Raw genomic sequence first — 14,442 nt, 5'->3', positions numbered from 1 at the left:
TCATGATTTCTAGGGCTTTTATTTATACGATCATTCGAAATAAGATTATTTAGTCAAAAATAGACATGGAAGAAAAGGGTTTCAAGAATTGGAGGAGGCTATACCACCGTAATCGATATTAATATTTTGTAAATACTCGACGAGTTGGGCATTTCATTAGGCAATAAAATAAGCTTAATGTCCATTTTAATTTAAAAAGAGATACGTGTTGGGACCGACCATAAAACCGTGCAAATATGGTTTGTTACGATTTGTCCGACAATCTCTTTAGTTTCAAAGCTTGCATTATAATTAATACCAATCAATGATTCGTTAGAAAAAATAATATGATGAGAATTTTGGAATTTTTTTTAACACATGCAAAAAAAATCCGACGGTTCGATGTCTCAGTAAACCGGCGATGGCGTCTTGAATCTGTTAACCGGGTTGGATTTCGGCAGAACAATTTGTACTATTCACCAAACTAAACCGGAATCAAATTAAATCAGCCACTAACCAAATCGAACCAAACCAAACCGGAAAAATGGAGTCGACCTCCCAAACCGGCTCCCATTTTCCACACCTCTCCCTTCATTTTTACAGTTAAAACCAAAAAGGATTACACATAGGTTCTCAAGGAATTTGTCTTTCTCAGACTCTTCGTCCATCATTTTTCCACCATTCATCGTCTCGAATCCATAGAAAGGCGGTCCGATTCTTGACAGCAATGGTGTTTTACTTTTATCTGTAGAAGAACTAGGGTTTCTTGCTGGTGAATCCTGGCATTGAACAGGAATTTCGGAGTTGAAGATCTGGAGAGGAATAATAATCAACTTTTTTTTTAAGTTCCAAATTATCCAAAAAAAAAAACATAATCAAATTCGATGCATTTCTTTTCAAAATGTATTGGGCTTTTTAAAATATTCAGAAAACAGAGTATGAGCAAAGGGTTTGAAATAGAGAATACAAAAACACTTTGGATAAAGTTTTGTAAGCAGCTAAAATGTTATTTTCAGACCAATACACAAGTAAATCTGTTCTGTTAATTATATTGAAGCAAAATCTAAATACATTAAAAAAAAAAAACAGATTAAGCACAGCTGATTCACATTAGAGAGACATTCATTACAAGATCTCAAACCCAACAAACAAGTAGTAAAAGATAAAATGGTCAATCATCAATCACTCACCTCAAGTTCAAAGCAATCTTCTTCTTCTTCTTCTTCTTGCTCTCTTTGTTCAACAACACAGAGAGTTTAGCGAAACCGAACTTCTTCCTCTTGCTCACACAACTATCGTCATTGTTACCAGTCTTACCAAGCATCTGACCAAGCGACACTTTCCGTCTCACAGCCATTTCCGACTCCTCTGCCAAAAGCGGACATTTTACTCAAATGACCTAGTTGGATCGCACGAATTTCTGCGGTACACCACCTAAAACATAAGGTATTAATTATTTTTTTAAAAGACTATATTACCCTTAATGAAACCGTGTAATTTATTCATTCGAAAACAACTTTGTTATTGCGACTTCATAATTAATTCTAAATACAGTTGCAATTGGTTCTAAACAAGGTGACAAAAAATTTATCTGTTAAATTTTAAAAATAACTACTTTTTTTTGGCACTTTCATCTCCATACCATCATAACTATTTCTTATTTTAGTTGTATATTAGTTATATGTTAGTCATAATAAAGTCGCAAAAAAAAAAGAAGATATTTTGGACTTTTTCAACCGAAAAGTGGTGTAAAAATTGAATTTTTTTTTTTTTTTATGGTGTACCGATAAAATTCGTACGACCCAACTGAGTCATTTGAGTAAAATACCCGCCAGAAGCAGCTTCCTGCTTAGGATTTGCCCTATCGACATTGTGGGTTTCAGCACCAGCATTGTGGGTTGAAACCATTTAGGGCCCATTTCCTTCGGCCTTTAACTCCAAACAGTTTGGGCTTCCTTCTTCTCGCCCTTCGTTGGGTATTTTGCTCAAATGATCCACTTGGGTCGTACCTATTTCTTCGGTACACCACCGAAAAAAACAATTTTTTTTTTCAACTTTTATACCACTTTTCGCTTGAAAAAGTCCAAAATATTCTTATTTTTTTTAATTTTTTTACGATTTTATTACGACTAATATATCACTTATATATAACTAAAATAAGAAGTAGTTATGATCGTACAGAGATGAAAGTAAAAAAAAACAACGTAGCTATTTTTAAAATTTGATAAATGAATTTTTTGTCACTTTATTTAGGATTTTAGGATATATTGTAACTGTATTTCGAATTAATTATAAAGTCGTAATAACAAAATTGTTTTCGAACGAACAAAATATACAGATTCATTAAGGGTAAATTCGTCTCTTCAAAAAAATTTAATAGGATATGTTTTCTTGCGATAATATTTTTGTTTTAGAAAATGTCATATCGGCCGTAGAAAAAAAAATCCCATTTTGAGTCTGGAAATGAAATTAAGAAAAAATATAATTTGAAATTTGAAAAAAAAATCCCCATTTCTCAGTTACTTCTTCTGACTTCCCTGTATAAAGACTCCTTCCTCGTCCATTTTCTTGTTCCTTTTAACGAAAAGCCCGAAAAGAAAAAAAGGCTCACAAATCTTAGCTTCGAATCCCCACCGCGACCGATTTGTTTTGCCGGCGACACATCGCCGGATCCCTTCGCCGATTTCATCCTCCTCAGATCTAGTCCGGTGGTTGTCTCCTTTCTCCAGATCTTTCGATTCCAATCGGAGATTCGATCTCCTTTTGTTGTCTGATTACGAGGGTTGCGATGGAGGCGATCGATGAGTTGTCTCAGCTCTCGGATTCGATGAGACAGGCGGCGGCGCTGCTCTCCGATGAAGATCCAGAGGAGAGCTCTTCTTCGAGACGCCCTTCCACTTTCCTCAACGTCGTGGCCCTAGGGAATGTGGTGAGTGAGTTGTGTCTCTCTGTTTCTTCGATGTGTTGTATTTGCGTCTTGTCTTGTTAGGTTTATGTCTGTTCTGAATGTAGATGTTGGATGCGGTGTCATGGATCTTCTGGATCTCGATAAGGTTTTTTGGAAGTTCCCGTAGTCTAGGAGTTTGCTAGGATGCGTTGTTCCTTTTTATCTTGTTTTATCGAGTTCGTTCTAGTTTTCTCTCCTATTACGTGATGGGTCGGGGTTTGTGTAGGAGAAACAAGCTGGAGGAAGCTGATGTGTTTTGATTCGTGTATGATGCATAGAAAATGCCCAAGAAACCGAATCTTGAATTTTCTGGGATATAAATCTATAGCTCTGTTTGTCAGACCGGGCTCCTACTACATTTTGATATAGATTCCTTTGATTGAGAACTCAGAATTGGTTCTGTTGAAAGATTGATCCAAAAGTTGCGTTGTGGCTTTAAATCTTTGATCGTAAGGTTTGTTAATCCAAGAGATGCGATTTTGTGTTCTCTTTCGACCTGAAAGATCTTTCTGTTCATGTTGGGATCAGGGAGCTGGGAAGTCTGCAGTGCTGAATAGTCTAATTGGGCATCCAGTTCTGGTAAGTTGTACGATGAGACTGCATGTTATGTTTTGGTCAGTCTGTACATGACAGATCATGAATTAGTAACTGCATCCGTCTCCAAAATCACCACGTGTTTGATTTTTGGAATGGAATATTTACGGAATAGTAATTGGTAGATTATTAGTTCTTACAAGAATATTCTTTGTGTCTGCTGCAAACTTATTATGGACAGCCAACGGGCGAAAATGGTGCTACACGGGCTCCAATTGTTATTGACTTGAGCAGAGACGACTCTTTGAGCAGCAAAGCTATAATCTTACAAATTGACAATAAATCCCAACAAGTCTCCGCAAGTAAGTCTCCCACAATGCAACTATATAATTTGAGAAATGCTCGTGTAGCTCTTTCTGCATGTATGATGTGAAGTATTGGTCACTCTTCTTATGCATCTGATATTTTCATTGTTTTACATTGTCATACAACAGGTGCTTTGCGGCATTCTCTACAGGACAGGCTTAGCAAAGGATCATCAGGGAGGAGTCGTGACGAAATCTACTTAAAACTACGTACAAGCACAGGTGGTCTTTTTCACTTGAACAGTCATAAATGGCAAGCCCCATCTTATCCAAACAAGCAATATCTGTTGCATCTAACATGTTTCTTTTGCCTGTTAAATTTCAGCCCCACCACTAAAATTAATTGATTTACCTGGACTGGACCAGAGAATTGTGGATGACTCCATGGTGAGTTTCTGAACTCCTTATCTTGCCCCCAACCTTTCAACCATAAAAAGTGAGATGTTCAACAGATTTCCTCATGAGGTTCTGTCAAAAGGGTAATACAGATTCTTTTTCATGGTTTTCATTATTATCGATAATTTGTTTCTTGGTTGCTTTTGCAAGATTGGTGAATATGCTCAACACAATGATGCCATTCTACTGGTTATAGTGCCTGCTAACCAGGCACCTGAAATTTCGTCATCTCGAGCACTGAGGACTGCAAAAGAGCATGATCCAGAGAGTGAGTGCACAGACACTTGCATTTTTCCTTCAAGTACACTGAATTTTTTATACTTTGTTTTTACCTTACCTCTTGGCTGTTTATAGGCACTAGGACAATAGGTATTATCAGCAAAATTGACCAAGCCGCTGAGAACTCGAAAGCTCTTGCAGCAGTTCAAGCTCTTCTTTCGAACCAGGGGCCTCCCAAAACAAATGATATTCCCTGGGTTGCTCTTATTGGCCAATCTGTCTCTATAGCGTCAGCACAGTCAGGTAGTGGTGAGACCTCCTTAGAGACTGCTTGGCGTGCTGAGAGTGAAAGTCTAAAGTCCATTTTGACTGGTACCCCACAAAGCAAACTTGGCAGAGTTGCCTTGGTGGACACCCTTGCTAGCCAGATCCGTAACAGAATGAAGCTTAGACTTCCAAATATCTTGTCTGGGTACAGCTTCTCTCCATTTTATTGCTTTTTTTTATCTCCATTTTAAGTAAACAATTGAAGGCTACGTAGGACTAATCACATCAAGTCTTTATATAAGCTTTGTAATATATTGGAAAAGATCTAATACACATTGACATTAAGCAAAAAAAGAATAATTGATGGACTTCTACATCATTTCTAATTTCAGAAACCAAGAAATATGTCTTGCAAGTTCATGATTGCTTAGCTGTTTAGTTGATGGGTTTCCTTCTCTCCCATCTAATGTGCTACTAGGTGTGATAGCTATCGTTTTCTAAATGGCATTTTTTGTATGTCATCTTGGTTTCTATGAAATCTTTTGACTTCTAATCCTGTTCTGTTACATACAGGCTCCAAGGTAAGTCTCAAGTGGTGCAAGATGAACTATTTAGGCTTGGTGAACAAATGGTTCACAGTGCCGAAGGTACAAGGGCTATAGCTTTGGAACTTTGTCGGGAGTTTGAAGACAAATTTCTTCTCCACTTGGCTGGTGGTGAGGTGAGTATTTGTCTACATAAGCTGACCAGTTAGCTACTTAACTTAAAGTTGCAAGAATAAATGCAAGATATATACACGGCTTCACCATTTAAAACATTCACAGTTAGCCCTTTCAGCTGTGATGCCACTTGTAATGGAAAAATGGTTTTGTTATTTTTCGTTTTCGACAATAAACAAATTTGGTAAAATTGCCTTAATTTGACAAGCTTGTCTCCGCTCTAGGGATCTGATATTGGAGTTTATGCAGTGGTTATGGCCAACAGTTTCTGAAGTGCATGTCTTGTAATTGTGCCTTTCTAGTTCATGTGCTGAAGCCCTTTTTTGGATCTGGGTGAATCTATTTCCCTAACAGCATTTTGTTTCAGGGAAGTGGTTGGAAAGTCGTTGCAAGTTTTGAAGGCACTTTCCCCAACCGTATCAAGCAGCTCCCATTGGACAGACATTTTGACCTAAATAATGTCAAAAGGGTTGGTTTCAACTTGATTTCTTAAATTTATGCCTAAGTTACTTTTTGAGTCTGATTTTGACTAAGAGATCTTCAAATGCTTCAGATCGTGTTAGAAGCAGATGGTTATCAACCCTATCTGATTTCTCCAGAGAAAGGGTTGAGATCCTTAATAAAGGGTGTCCTTGAGTTGGCCAAAGATCCGGCACGTCTATGTGTTGATGAGGTGTGTCTATGTTTCTGTTTATGGCTTATGATGCATGGAGAATCAGTTTTGAAATTCAGGGATATACTACATAGTCAATCACATTGGTCTTGGCTTGCCTCACTTTTCTCTACAACAGTTCAACTGTCGATTTGTGTTCTATCTCTTCTGAATTAGATTTTGTTCACTCTATCTGAGGTTTTCGCTGCTTCTAATACTCTGCTTGCTTTATCAAAGTCTTATTCAACTTTAGTATATATACAGTGGCATTTTTATATCTTTTGTAAAGCTTCTTTTTCCTTTTATTTATCATTGGACTAATATGTTGTGTTTTATTAGGTTCATCGAGTACTTGTTGACATTGTTTCTGCTTCTGCAAATGGTACTCCTGGTCTTGGGAGATATCCTCCTTTTAAGAGAGAGGTAATGATGCTAGTTCACTGCGTTACTTATTAGCTCTTTTAGTGCCCATTGTAGCTGTTCAATACTTAACTAATTGGCAACCAGGTCGTAGCTATAGCAAGTGCTGCACTTGATGCGTTCAAAAATGAAGCAAAGAAGATGGTTGTCGCGCTAGTTGATATGGAGCGTGCTTTTGTACCACCCCAACACTTTATCCGTCTGGTGCAAAGGAGGTATAAAATTGTTTTCCATAATATGCGTGTGTTATGCTGTTTTTATGTCTCTGTCATATTCAAACTTATTTTCATTTATCTTATTTTCTCGGTGTGAATGCATGGAAATCTGAAACACATCAAATGAGTTTTGTTGCTGTGAGTTGATATGTGGATTGTGAAAATTTAAAAATCAGGATTCAGTATGCAATTTGATACATGAAAAGCTTGAACCTTTGTGGAGTATATGCAGAATGCAATTTTGGCATAGTTGTTCTCCCAAAACAATTATAATGGTCTTCGCTCCTTTTTATTCTGTTTCCTCTGCACAAAGTCAGTACATAATACATACAATCTGTTCTTTTACTGGCTTAACTGTATCCTGAGGTGTTTTGGCCGGTTTTGTGGGCTTCTTTCATAATTCTATGACTGCATATTTTTCATACAAGTCCAAGTCCGTCTGATGGTTTTCATTGCATGGCTGAACATTTATTATTTTTCTTTAATGGTAGAAGTTTGCATGATGTTCATTGTTTTCTTCAGTTGATCATGTCTTGAGTGTCATTTCTCTTTTGCCATGTTCCATATTTTCTTCATCAGAATGGAAAGGCAGCGTCGTGAGGAAGAGCTGAAAGGAAGATCCTCTAAGAAGGCCCAAGATGCTGAACAGTCTCTTTTAAGCAGGGTTTGTCTTCTTTCATAGAATCACCATGGACCCACTTAAAAGTGTAATACTACCTTGGCAACATAATTTGATGTAGCAATTATTGTTTCTTCATGCATATCAGGCGACCAGTCCTCTACCGGACGGTCAACCTGCTGGTGGGAGCTTGAAATCGATGAAAGACAAATCTGGTCAACAAGATAAAGATACTCAAGAGGTCTCCGGTCTGAAGACTGCTGGGCCCGAGGGAGAGATAACAGCAGGTCCTTATCCTTATAAATCTCTCTATTCTATGTCTTGTCAATTGAGTTTCTTCTGTTCCTACTCCTTTTTCCTTGTAGTTTTATGCTTCCATTGCTGCAAAACTTGCTGTCAATCCAGTTCTTTCGTTTCTGTTTTTATAATAGTTGCTTATGACTTGTGATGAAGTAGTGTGGGCGTGCTTTTCTCGTTTCATTTCGTTTTCAGTTTTAATAGTTTCTTTTTTTTTTGGTGCAGGATACTTGTTGAAGAAAAGCGCAAAAACAAACGGATGGAGTAGGCGATGGTTTGTCTTAAATGAGAAAACTGGAAAGGTTAGTATACAGCACAACTGTTATCCGTCAAACCAAATATTTAAAGAAGAGAGGCCTCTTTGCACTTTACTTTTTACTGCGTCGCTGTTCGTATAAGTTTAAAAAATGTTGCTTTTTTCTGGGAGATGTTTTTGTAATTACTCTTTTAATTGGCTTTCTAATATTATTAACCTATCTCCAGCTTGGGTATACCAAAAAGCAAGAAGAAAGAAATTTCCGTGGAACTATAACATTGGAGGTAATGTTTTCTTATTTTATTTTCTTTGATCATCGGATCATGTCAAAGATGGTACTGAAATTAATTTAGAGTAACAATCACGTGTTATATGTTCATATCTTTTCTTTCCTCTCTTCCTGGTAGCTCTGACAGAAATGGTTGTTTATGTATTGTGAGGCCTAGTATACAGTATACTACACACTGCTACTGTCAATGAGGAAATTTGACTAGCTTCAGAAGTTAATTTTTTGTCTTTTATAGTTTCTTAATTTAATTTCTCGTTGTCATAAACTTTGTCAATAAACTCAGGAATGCACTATCGAAGAAATTCCAGACGATGAAGGGGAAAAGGCAAAGAGCTCGAAGGACAAGAAGGCAAATGGACCAGATTCAAAAGGACCAGGCCTTGTATTTAAGATAACCAGTAGGGTTCCATATAAGACCGTACTAAAAGGTACTTGTATGCATTAGTTATCAAAGTTGAACCTCTTTGGTGTGTCTGCTTTACTCTCTCATATAAGCATTTTCCTTGTAATGTTCTCTTGTAGCTCACAATGCCATTGTGCTTAAGGCCGAAAGTGTGGTTGATAAGACCGAGTGGCTGAAAAAGTTGCATAACGTTATTCAGGCCCGAGGAGGGCAAGTGGGTGGCCTTTCTATGCGACAAAGTCTTTCAGATGGTTCACTTGTAAGTCGCTCATGGCATACTTATCTGCTTATTATTCTTTCGGATCAGTAGCAAATTTCATGATGAACCTCCAAATTTGGTTAAAAAGGTTGTTCCTTTATGCTATTTCTGCAACCTAAACAGCTGAAAAGGAATTCATTTATGAGAAATTCTAGACTCTAGATAGAGTTAATGAACGTTATTGCACGGTTTAGAAGCCATGTCTTTGTGGGTTGGAAATGTTAAAGTCATTTACCTATTTTTTGACATCTGGTATGATTTCTCAGGATAAGATGGCAAGGAAACCCATTGATCCGGAAGAGGAACTCCGTTGGATGTCCCAAGAAGTGCGGGGCTATGTCGAAGCTGTTCTTAACAGTCTGGCCGCCAATGTTCCAAAGGTGGACTATTTTTCTTCTAAAACTTAATATCGCCTGTTTCCGTCTCGTTTTTTTGTGAATATATATCTCGTCTCGGAGTAACCAAGAATGTGGGTTTCAACAGGCTATTGTTCTTTGTCAAGTGGAGAAAGCAAAGGAAGACATGCTCAACCAGTTATATAGTTCTATAAGGTTCGTAACCATTCCCTCGACGTAAAAAACACCGCGGAGTGTCATCAAAGCTTTGGTGCTGATACAGCTCTGGGTTTTTTTTTAATTGTTATAGCGCCTTGAGCAATGAAAGGATTGAATCACTGATCCAAGAGGATCAGAACGTTAAACGAAGAAGGGAGCGTTACCAGAAGCAATCATCCCTTCTTTCAAAGCTCACGAGGCAGCTTAGCATTCACGATAACCGAGCAGCAGCTGCTTCAACTTGGTCCGAAAATGGCAGTACTGGTAAATTTCTTCTGTCCCTTTTTCCCCATTTTTGCTTCTCATAAGGTCAATCACTGGCCACATAAGGGTGGGCATTTTGGTGTATGTTCGGGTTCGGTTATTTCGATTTAGAAAATCTATATCCATTCGGGTTATGTTGTATTAGATTCGGTTCGGGTTCGATTTTTGATGTTTATTTTCTAAAGAAATATACGGGTTTTTTCCGGTTATTTTTATATCTGGTTTGGATTTGGTTTTTCGGTTATAAAAATATCATAACCATCCGATTTTTATATCAGATTCAGTTCGGTTATGTGTTATTCGGTTCGGTGTATGAATAACCGAACTGAATGAATGCTCATCCCTACCAGTACCAGGCTTGATATTTCTCCTTTTCCGGTCCCGTGCGCAGAAAGCAGCCCGAGAACGAGCGGAGGTTCTTCAGGAGATGACTGGAGGAACGCATTTAACGCAGCGGCTAACGGACCGGACTCGTTGTCAAGGTATGGTTCGGGTGGGCATAGTCGCAGGTACAGCGACCCGGCTCAGAACGGTGAGACCTCACCGGGGTCTGGGTCGAACCGCCGGTCCACCCCGACTCGGCTGCCTCCTGCGCCACCGCAGTCAGCTTCGTCTTACAGGTATTAGTAAAAAAAAAATTCCAATTTCAATTGGGACCATTTGCCAAGTCATAAATCGCAACTATTATTATTATTATTTTTTGTTGTTGCTGTGACGGTCCCATTTTGCTGGGGGGAATCGCGTTTACCATTTCATTTTGAAGGAGAGAGATGATGTAGTAAGGTGTGGTTTTGTAGATATAAAATTTTACATACACGTGTTTGTTTGCGGTGATGTTTGAACCCAATCCCAATCCCAATTCTTTGTTGCGTCTTATGTGCTGTCGCCTATCTATTGCACTTTAAATTTTGGGAAATTGGAATGGTCCACGTCATCTCATGTCGTAAAATGATAATACAGAATAACTTGCGTAGATTAACAGATGCATTTGTTTTTCTTAACCGAAAACATCACTAATGTTTGCAGCTGCAATTGTTTTTGCCATTCATTCACCTTAAAGAAAAAAAAAAAGGAAGAGGCCACGTTTCATGTTTTCATAGTCATGATGTAGTTGTAAGCTTCTTGGGAAAGATAAAATAAAACCTTTTGCATTAATCCACAACACAGTTGTGTCCAAAACTTACAAGTGAAAGAGCACCACTCCATCCATTACTTACTCTCACAGGAACAGATCAAAGTTGAGAAGAAAGAAAACACTTAGAGAGACTTAAACCCAACAACCCCTTTTGTTTCTCTCAGTCATCACCGCTGCTTCATTGGCATTTGCTGTACACAAAACAAGAACCCCTCTCTCTCTCTCCCTCTTATTTCCTTCACTCTGCTACTTACTTACCCTTTTCCTAAGACCTCAAAGTGGAAACTGCAGTTGGAGCATAACAGTAAGCATCTACGATCCAACTACCGATGACGACCTGTCCTCCATGTTCCCTGTCTCCTCCTCCCCACATGCTTTTGACGGCAGCACTGCTTCCCCCCTTTCAGCAAACTTTATCTTTGCTGATAGTTTCTTCACTTCCTCCGTTGTATAGATGAATATCTTTCTCACCATTCCGCAGAATTCACTGCACCACATCGGAGGGTCATGATTCTTTTTTTTTTAAAAAAAAAACTCTCTGACAAAGATTGTTTTATATATGGATTAAGGAATGCACTTACTGCCATGGATCATCACCGACCATCATCATGTCATCCTCATCATCAGTGTATACAACCTGCCACCTTTTCGTGGACTCTAAGAGTTCACCTTCAATGTCAAACATCTCTTCCAGCTTCTTGAACAGATCTTTGTAACACTCCAATCTCGTCAAATCAACCGCTCTCCCTACTGCACTGCCTTGCATGTGCACCTGCTCGAATAAGGCAAAAACCCTAGCCTTAGCCCCAATCAACAAGGGGAAAAGGGAGAAAACTCGTAGAGCAAACAGTTCAAAAACACAGTAAAGTAGGAGATGATAATCACCTTCGTGCAGCTACGTATCTGCCTGCTTTGCAGCTCCTGAGGAGATCTCTGTGAGGATTTCTCATGATCACTTCCCGAAGAAGGAAGATCGGATCGGTTGACATCCAATGGCTGGTCAGAGTCAAACTCATTAGACAGGACAGGTTGATCGACCAGAGCTGCTCCTGACACAGACGCCGTGGAGAAACACTCTTCCGCATTACCATTCTCGAATAACTCTATTCCAAAAAGCCGGCAGACATTTCCAGTAGCCTGTTTCTTTTTCACGGTGGATTCTTTGTTAAAGGCTGAAGCTTCAGATTCAACTGCACTATCTACCCGGTTGGGCCAAAAGGCTGAGCCACTTGATACCACACCATGTGATATGTTGCCACCAAAGACAAAAGGAGAAGTCTTGGAAGGAGGAGAAAAAAACGGCCTCGAAGATTGAGTTTCTGCAGAGGATTTCCACATGCCTGCAAATAAAACAAACAAGGTGGAGAAATAGTTAGAACCGAAGCAAGTAGAAGAACACCCGGAGCAGATGGACCAGAGGTTGGTGAAGGCAAACCAGGAGGAGGTCTTGACCGTTTGTTCCTTTGTGGTGGCTGAGAATTCGTGGAAGGATTCGTATTTACCGCAACTAAGGGCTCAATTTCCCAAGCCGAAACTCTTTCCGGCCTCAATACACATGCAGTTTCGTCCCATTGAACCTGAAGCATTTTGACGTATCATCATCAAAATGATATTTACTCAAGAGCATGATTTCTGGTTTAAAAGGATAACATTTCATAATTTCTATGCTGCTGCTACTTTGGTGCTGTCTTCAAACTCCAAACAGTAAAACTATAGTAAACACACGCTAACCTTTAGCGATCTCCATTCTGAATCAGACCATACGGTGGATTTATTTTCCTTCACACCAACAATTGTGCCACTGAACCTGAGATGTTAGGACAAAAAAATTAGGTGATGATGATGATGATGATGATATCATCACAGGGCTTCTCGCTTCATCTTAGTATCGATTTGCTTACAGATGGAATGGAATACCTTCTTTCAGGAGCTTCCTCGCCCTCAAATCTCATCTTGAAACGCATCCCCACAGACAACTTGTGGTTCTTAGCTTCAAGATACCTATTGACACTCACAATGAACTCTGACCTACTTGTCCTGATATAATATAGAAGCCATGTCAACACTATGTCGGTCAATACATGCATAGTTTGAAAAGACTTTACTGGCTTGGCTTAAAAATATTGCAAAGGAATTCATTTTTCAGAAATGAAAAGATTCAAGACCTTGGCTTGTAGAAGACAGAGAAGATAGTTCCGGTGGTCATGGCATGAGAAGCAGTAGCAAGCACCCCAAGATGCATGCTATGACTTGAGATAACAGAGGATGGCATATTGGTCAGTTGTCTCATGTGCCTCCTAACACCGACCCGGAGCTCCCCATTCTCACCCCTTTAAAAAAATTCATATAAAAACTTCGAAAAGAGATAACTTTACAAACCATCGAGACAAAAATCAAGTGATGAGGAAAGTACTTTACCTTAAGAATATGAAAGCATCACCAGCCACTAGTTTTTTTGAGCTCACAAATACACTCCACCCAGTAGTAAGTAAATGCCGCCTCGGTTGGCCTAAACAGTCAACCGCCTCACTAAATTCAACGACAATAAGTGAATAATCAAATCTTATTCATAAGCAATTTAACTGTAAGTACCGCGGAAAATGTGCCTAAAATGCCATTCATTTCCATGCAAATCAGTTGCAACCAGTTCCTGCCATGGTGGTTGTTGGGACATATCCTAGAAAAGAGAAGGCAAATGATTAAAAAGAAAACCAGACACTAGAGAGTGGAATCCATGAAGCAAAAAAGAGTTAGAGTCTAACCAATGGAGGAAGACAATCATCAGCATGCCTTCGTAAAACAGAGAATCCACCATGTGTGCTTGTATCTGAAGCAGTCAGTGTCTTGCAAAATGAATGTACTGTGTACTTTTCTGGTTCCGGGACTGCGGCATCTAGGCTTGTAACTTCACTTTGCTGATAATCCAAAATCCAAAAGAATAAGTCCAACCATTCATGTCATAGTCATGGGGCAACCATCCATCGAAACAGTCAGTATCGTAAAATGAAAAGACAACTCACATCTTCTTCTGGGAACAAGGTTATTTGAGCATAAACTTCATCAGTTTCAGGTTCAGCCTGAACTCAGGAGAGCGAAGCATGATGAAAATGAAATTTGTTAAGCAAATCGCGTTTAATGAAGTGAAAGTAAGAACACTATACCATACACTACATAAATTAACCTACCCTAAGCTGAACATTGATGACTTTACAGAGAATCTTAGACGGAAGATTGAACGAAGGCATTTGCTGCTCCAAGCCCTGGTGCATCGATGCCTCGAGCTGCATATGAGTCGATCCGTAAAAAATTAACATAAATGCACTAATGATATAAGATGAAATACAAGACAGTTGTCCCTTCCATATCACAGATTTTGTATTAAAATCCAAATTTATGTGAGAATGTATTAACAAGGTAATGAGTATGATGAGGTGAACAAGGACACTCCAATTAAGATTTATCGAATCTTAGCAAAGAGGCTTGATGCCAAACATCACAACAGTTCGAGATTCAAACTCATTAACATAATAATACCTGCTCCATATGACCTTCTGGGAAGTAGTAAACACGCTCGCCTTCACAAGGTAAGGTTACAAGAGGTCCAGCACAGGCATTCCATAACTCCCTATATAAAGCATCATTTGATTTCCCTA

General features: G+C 38.9%; 2 protein-coding genes across 7 annotated transcripts in view; one reads left to right on the top strand and one right to left on the bottom strand.

Annotated features, from left to right (window-relative positions):
* Positions 1 to 2,547: 2,547 nt before the first annotated feature.
* On the top strand, positions 2,548 to 10,530 carry LOC104819889 (dynamin-2A). The gene is made up of 22 exons (XM_010550178.2): positions 2,548 to 2,908; positions 3,455 to 3,505; positions 3,702 to 3,822; positions 3,955 to 4,047; positions 4,151 to 4,212; positions 4,372 to 4,489; positions 4,576 to 4,912; positions 5,281 to 5,428; positions 5,794 to 5,895; positions 5,980 to 6,099; positions 6,418 to 6,501; positions 6,586 to 6,713; positions 7,293 to 7,377; positions 7,481 to 7,619; positions 7,855 to 7,931; positions 8,113 to 8,169; positions 8,458 to 8,602; positions 8,697 to 8,836; positions 9,103 to 9,216; positions 9,320 to 9,387; positions 9,482 to 9,654; positions 10,046 to 10,530. Exons 1-22 carry the CDS (start codon positions 2,768 to 2,770, stop codon positions 10,279 to 10,281), a joined length of 2,739 nt encoding a protein of 912 aa, XP_010548480.1. The 5' UTR covers positions 2,548 to 2,767; the 3' UTR covers positions 10,282 to 10,530.
* Positions 10,531 to 10,782: 252 nt separating this feature from the next.
* The window catches only part of LOC104819853 (auxin response factor 1), a 5,827-nt gene continuing 2,167 nt past the window's right edge, over positions 10,783 to 14,442 (bottom strand). For all 6 annotated transcript variants that reach the window (XM_010550165.2, XM_010550126.1, XM_010550142.1 and 3 more), the window contains 13 exons: positions 14,324 to 14,439; positions 13,975 to 14,070; positions 13,810 to 13,866; positions 13,552 to 13,704; positions 13,382 to 13,466; positions 13,208 to 13,298; positions 12,955 to 13,119; positions 12,707 to 12,826; positions 12,521 to 12,596; positions 12,225 to 12,366; positions 11,675 to 12,129; positions 11,371 to 11,561; positions 10,783 to 11,276 (listed from right to left, as the gene is read on the bottom strand). In XM_010550165.2, coding sequence (XP_010548467.1) covers positions 11,102 to 11,276; positions 11,371 to 11,561; positions 11,675 to 12,129; positions 12,225 to 12,366; positions 12,521 to 12,596; positions 12,707 to 12,826; positions 12,955 to 13,119; positions 13,208 to 13,298; positions 13,382 to 13,466; positions 13,552 to 13,704; positions 13,810 to 13,866; positions 13,975 to 14,070; positions 14,324 to 14,439 — 1,922 coding nt within the window. In that variant the 3' untranslated portion in view covers positions 10,783 to 11,101. The remainder of the gene's footprint in view (positions 11,277 to 11,370; positions 11,562 to 11,674; positions 12,130 to 12,224; positions 12,367 to 12,520; positions 12,597 to 12,706; positions 12,827 to 12,954; positions 13,120 to 13,207; positions 13,299 to 13,381; positions 13,467 to 13,551; positions 13,705 to 13,809; positions 13,867 to 13,974; positions 14,071 to 14,323; positions 14,440 to 14,442) is intronic.

The sequence above is a fragment of the Tarenaya hassleriana genome, unplaced genomic scaffold (assembly GCF_000463585.1).
Source record: "Tarenaya hassleriana unplaced genomic scaffold, ASM46358v1 Cleome1, whole genome shotgun sequence".
Taxonomy (NCBI): Eukaryota; Viridiplantae; Streptophyta; class Magnoliopsida; order Brassicales; family Cleomaceae; genus Tarenaya; species Tarenaya hassleriana.
This window is presented reverse-complemented; position numbering and strand designations above follow the sequence as displayed.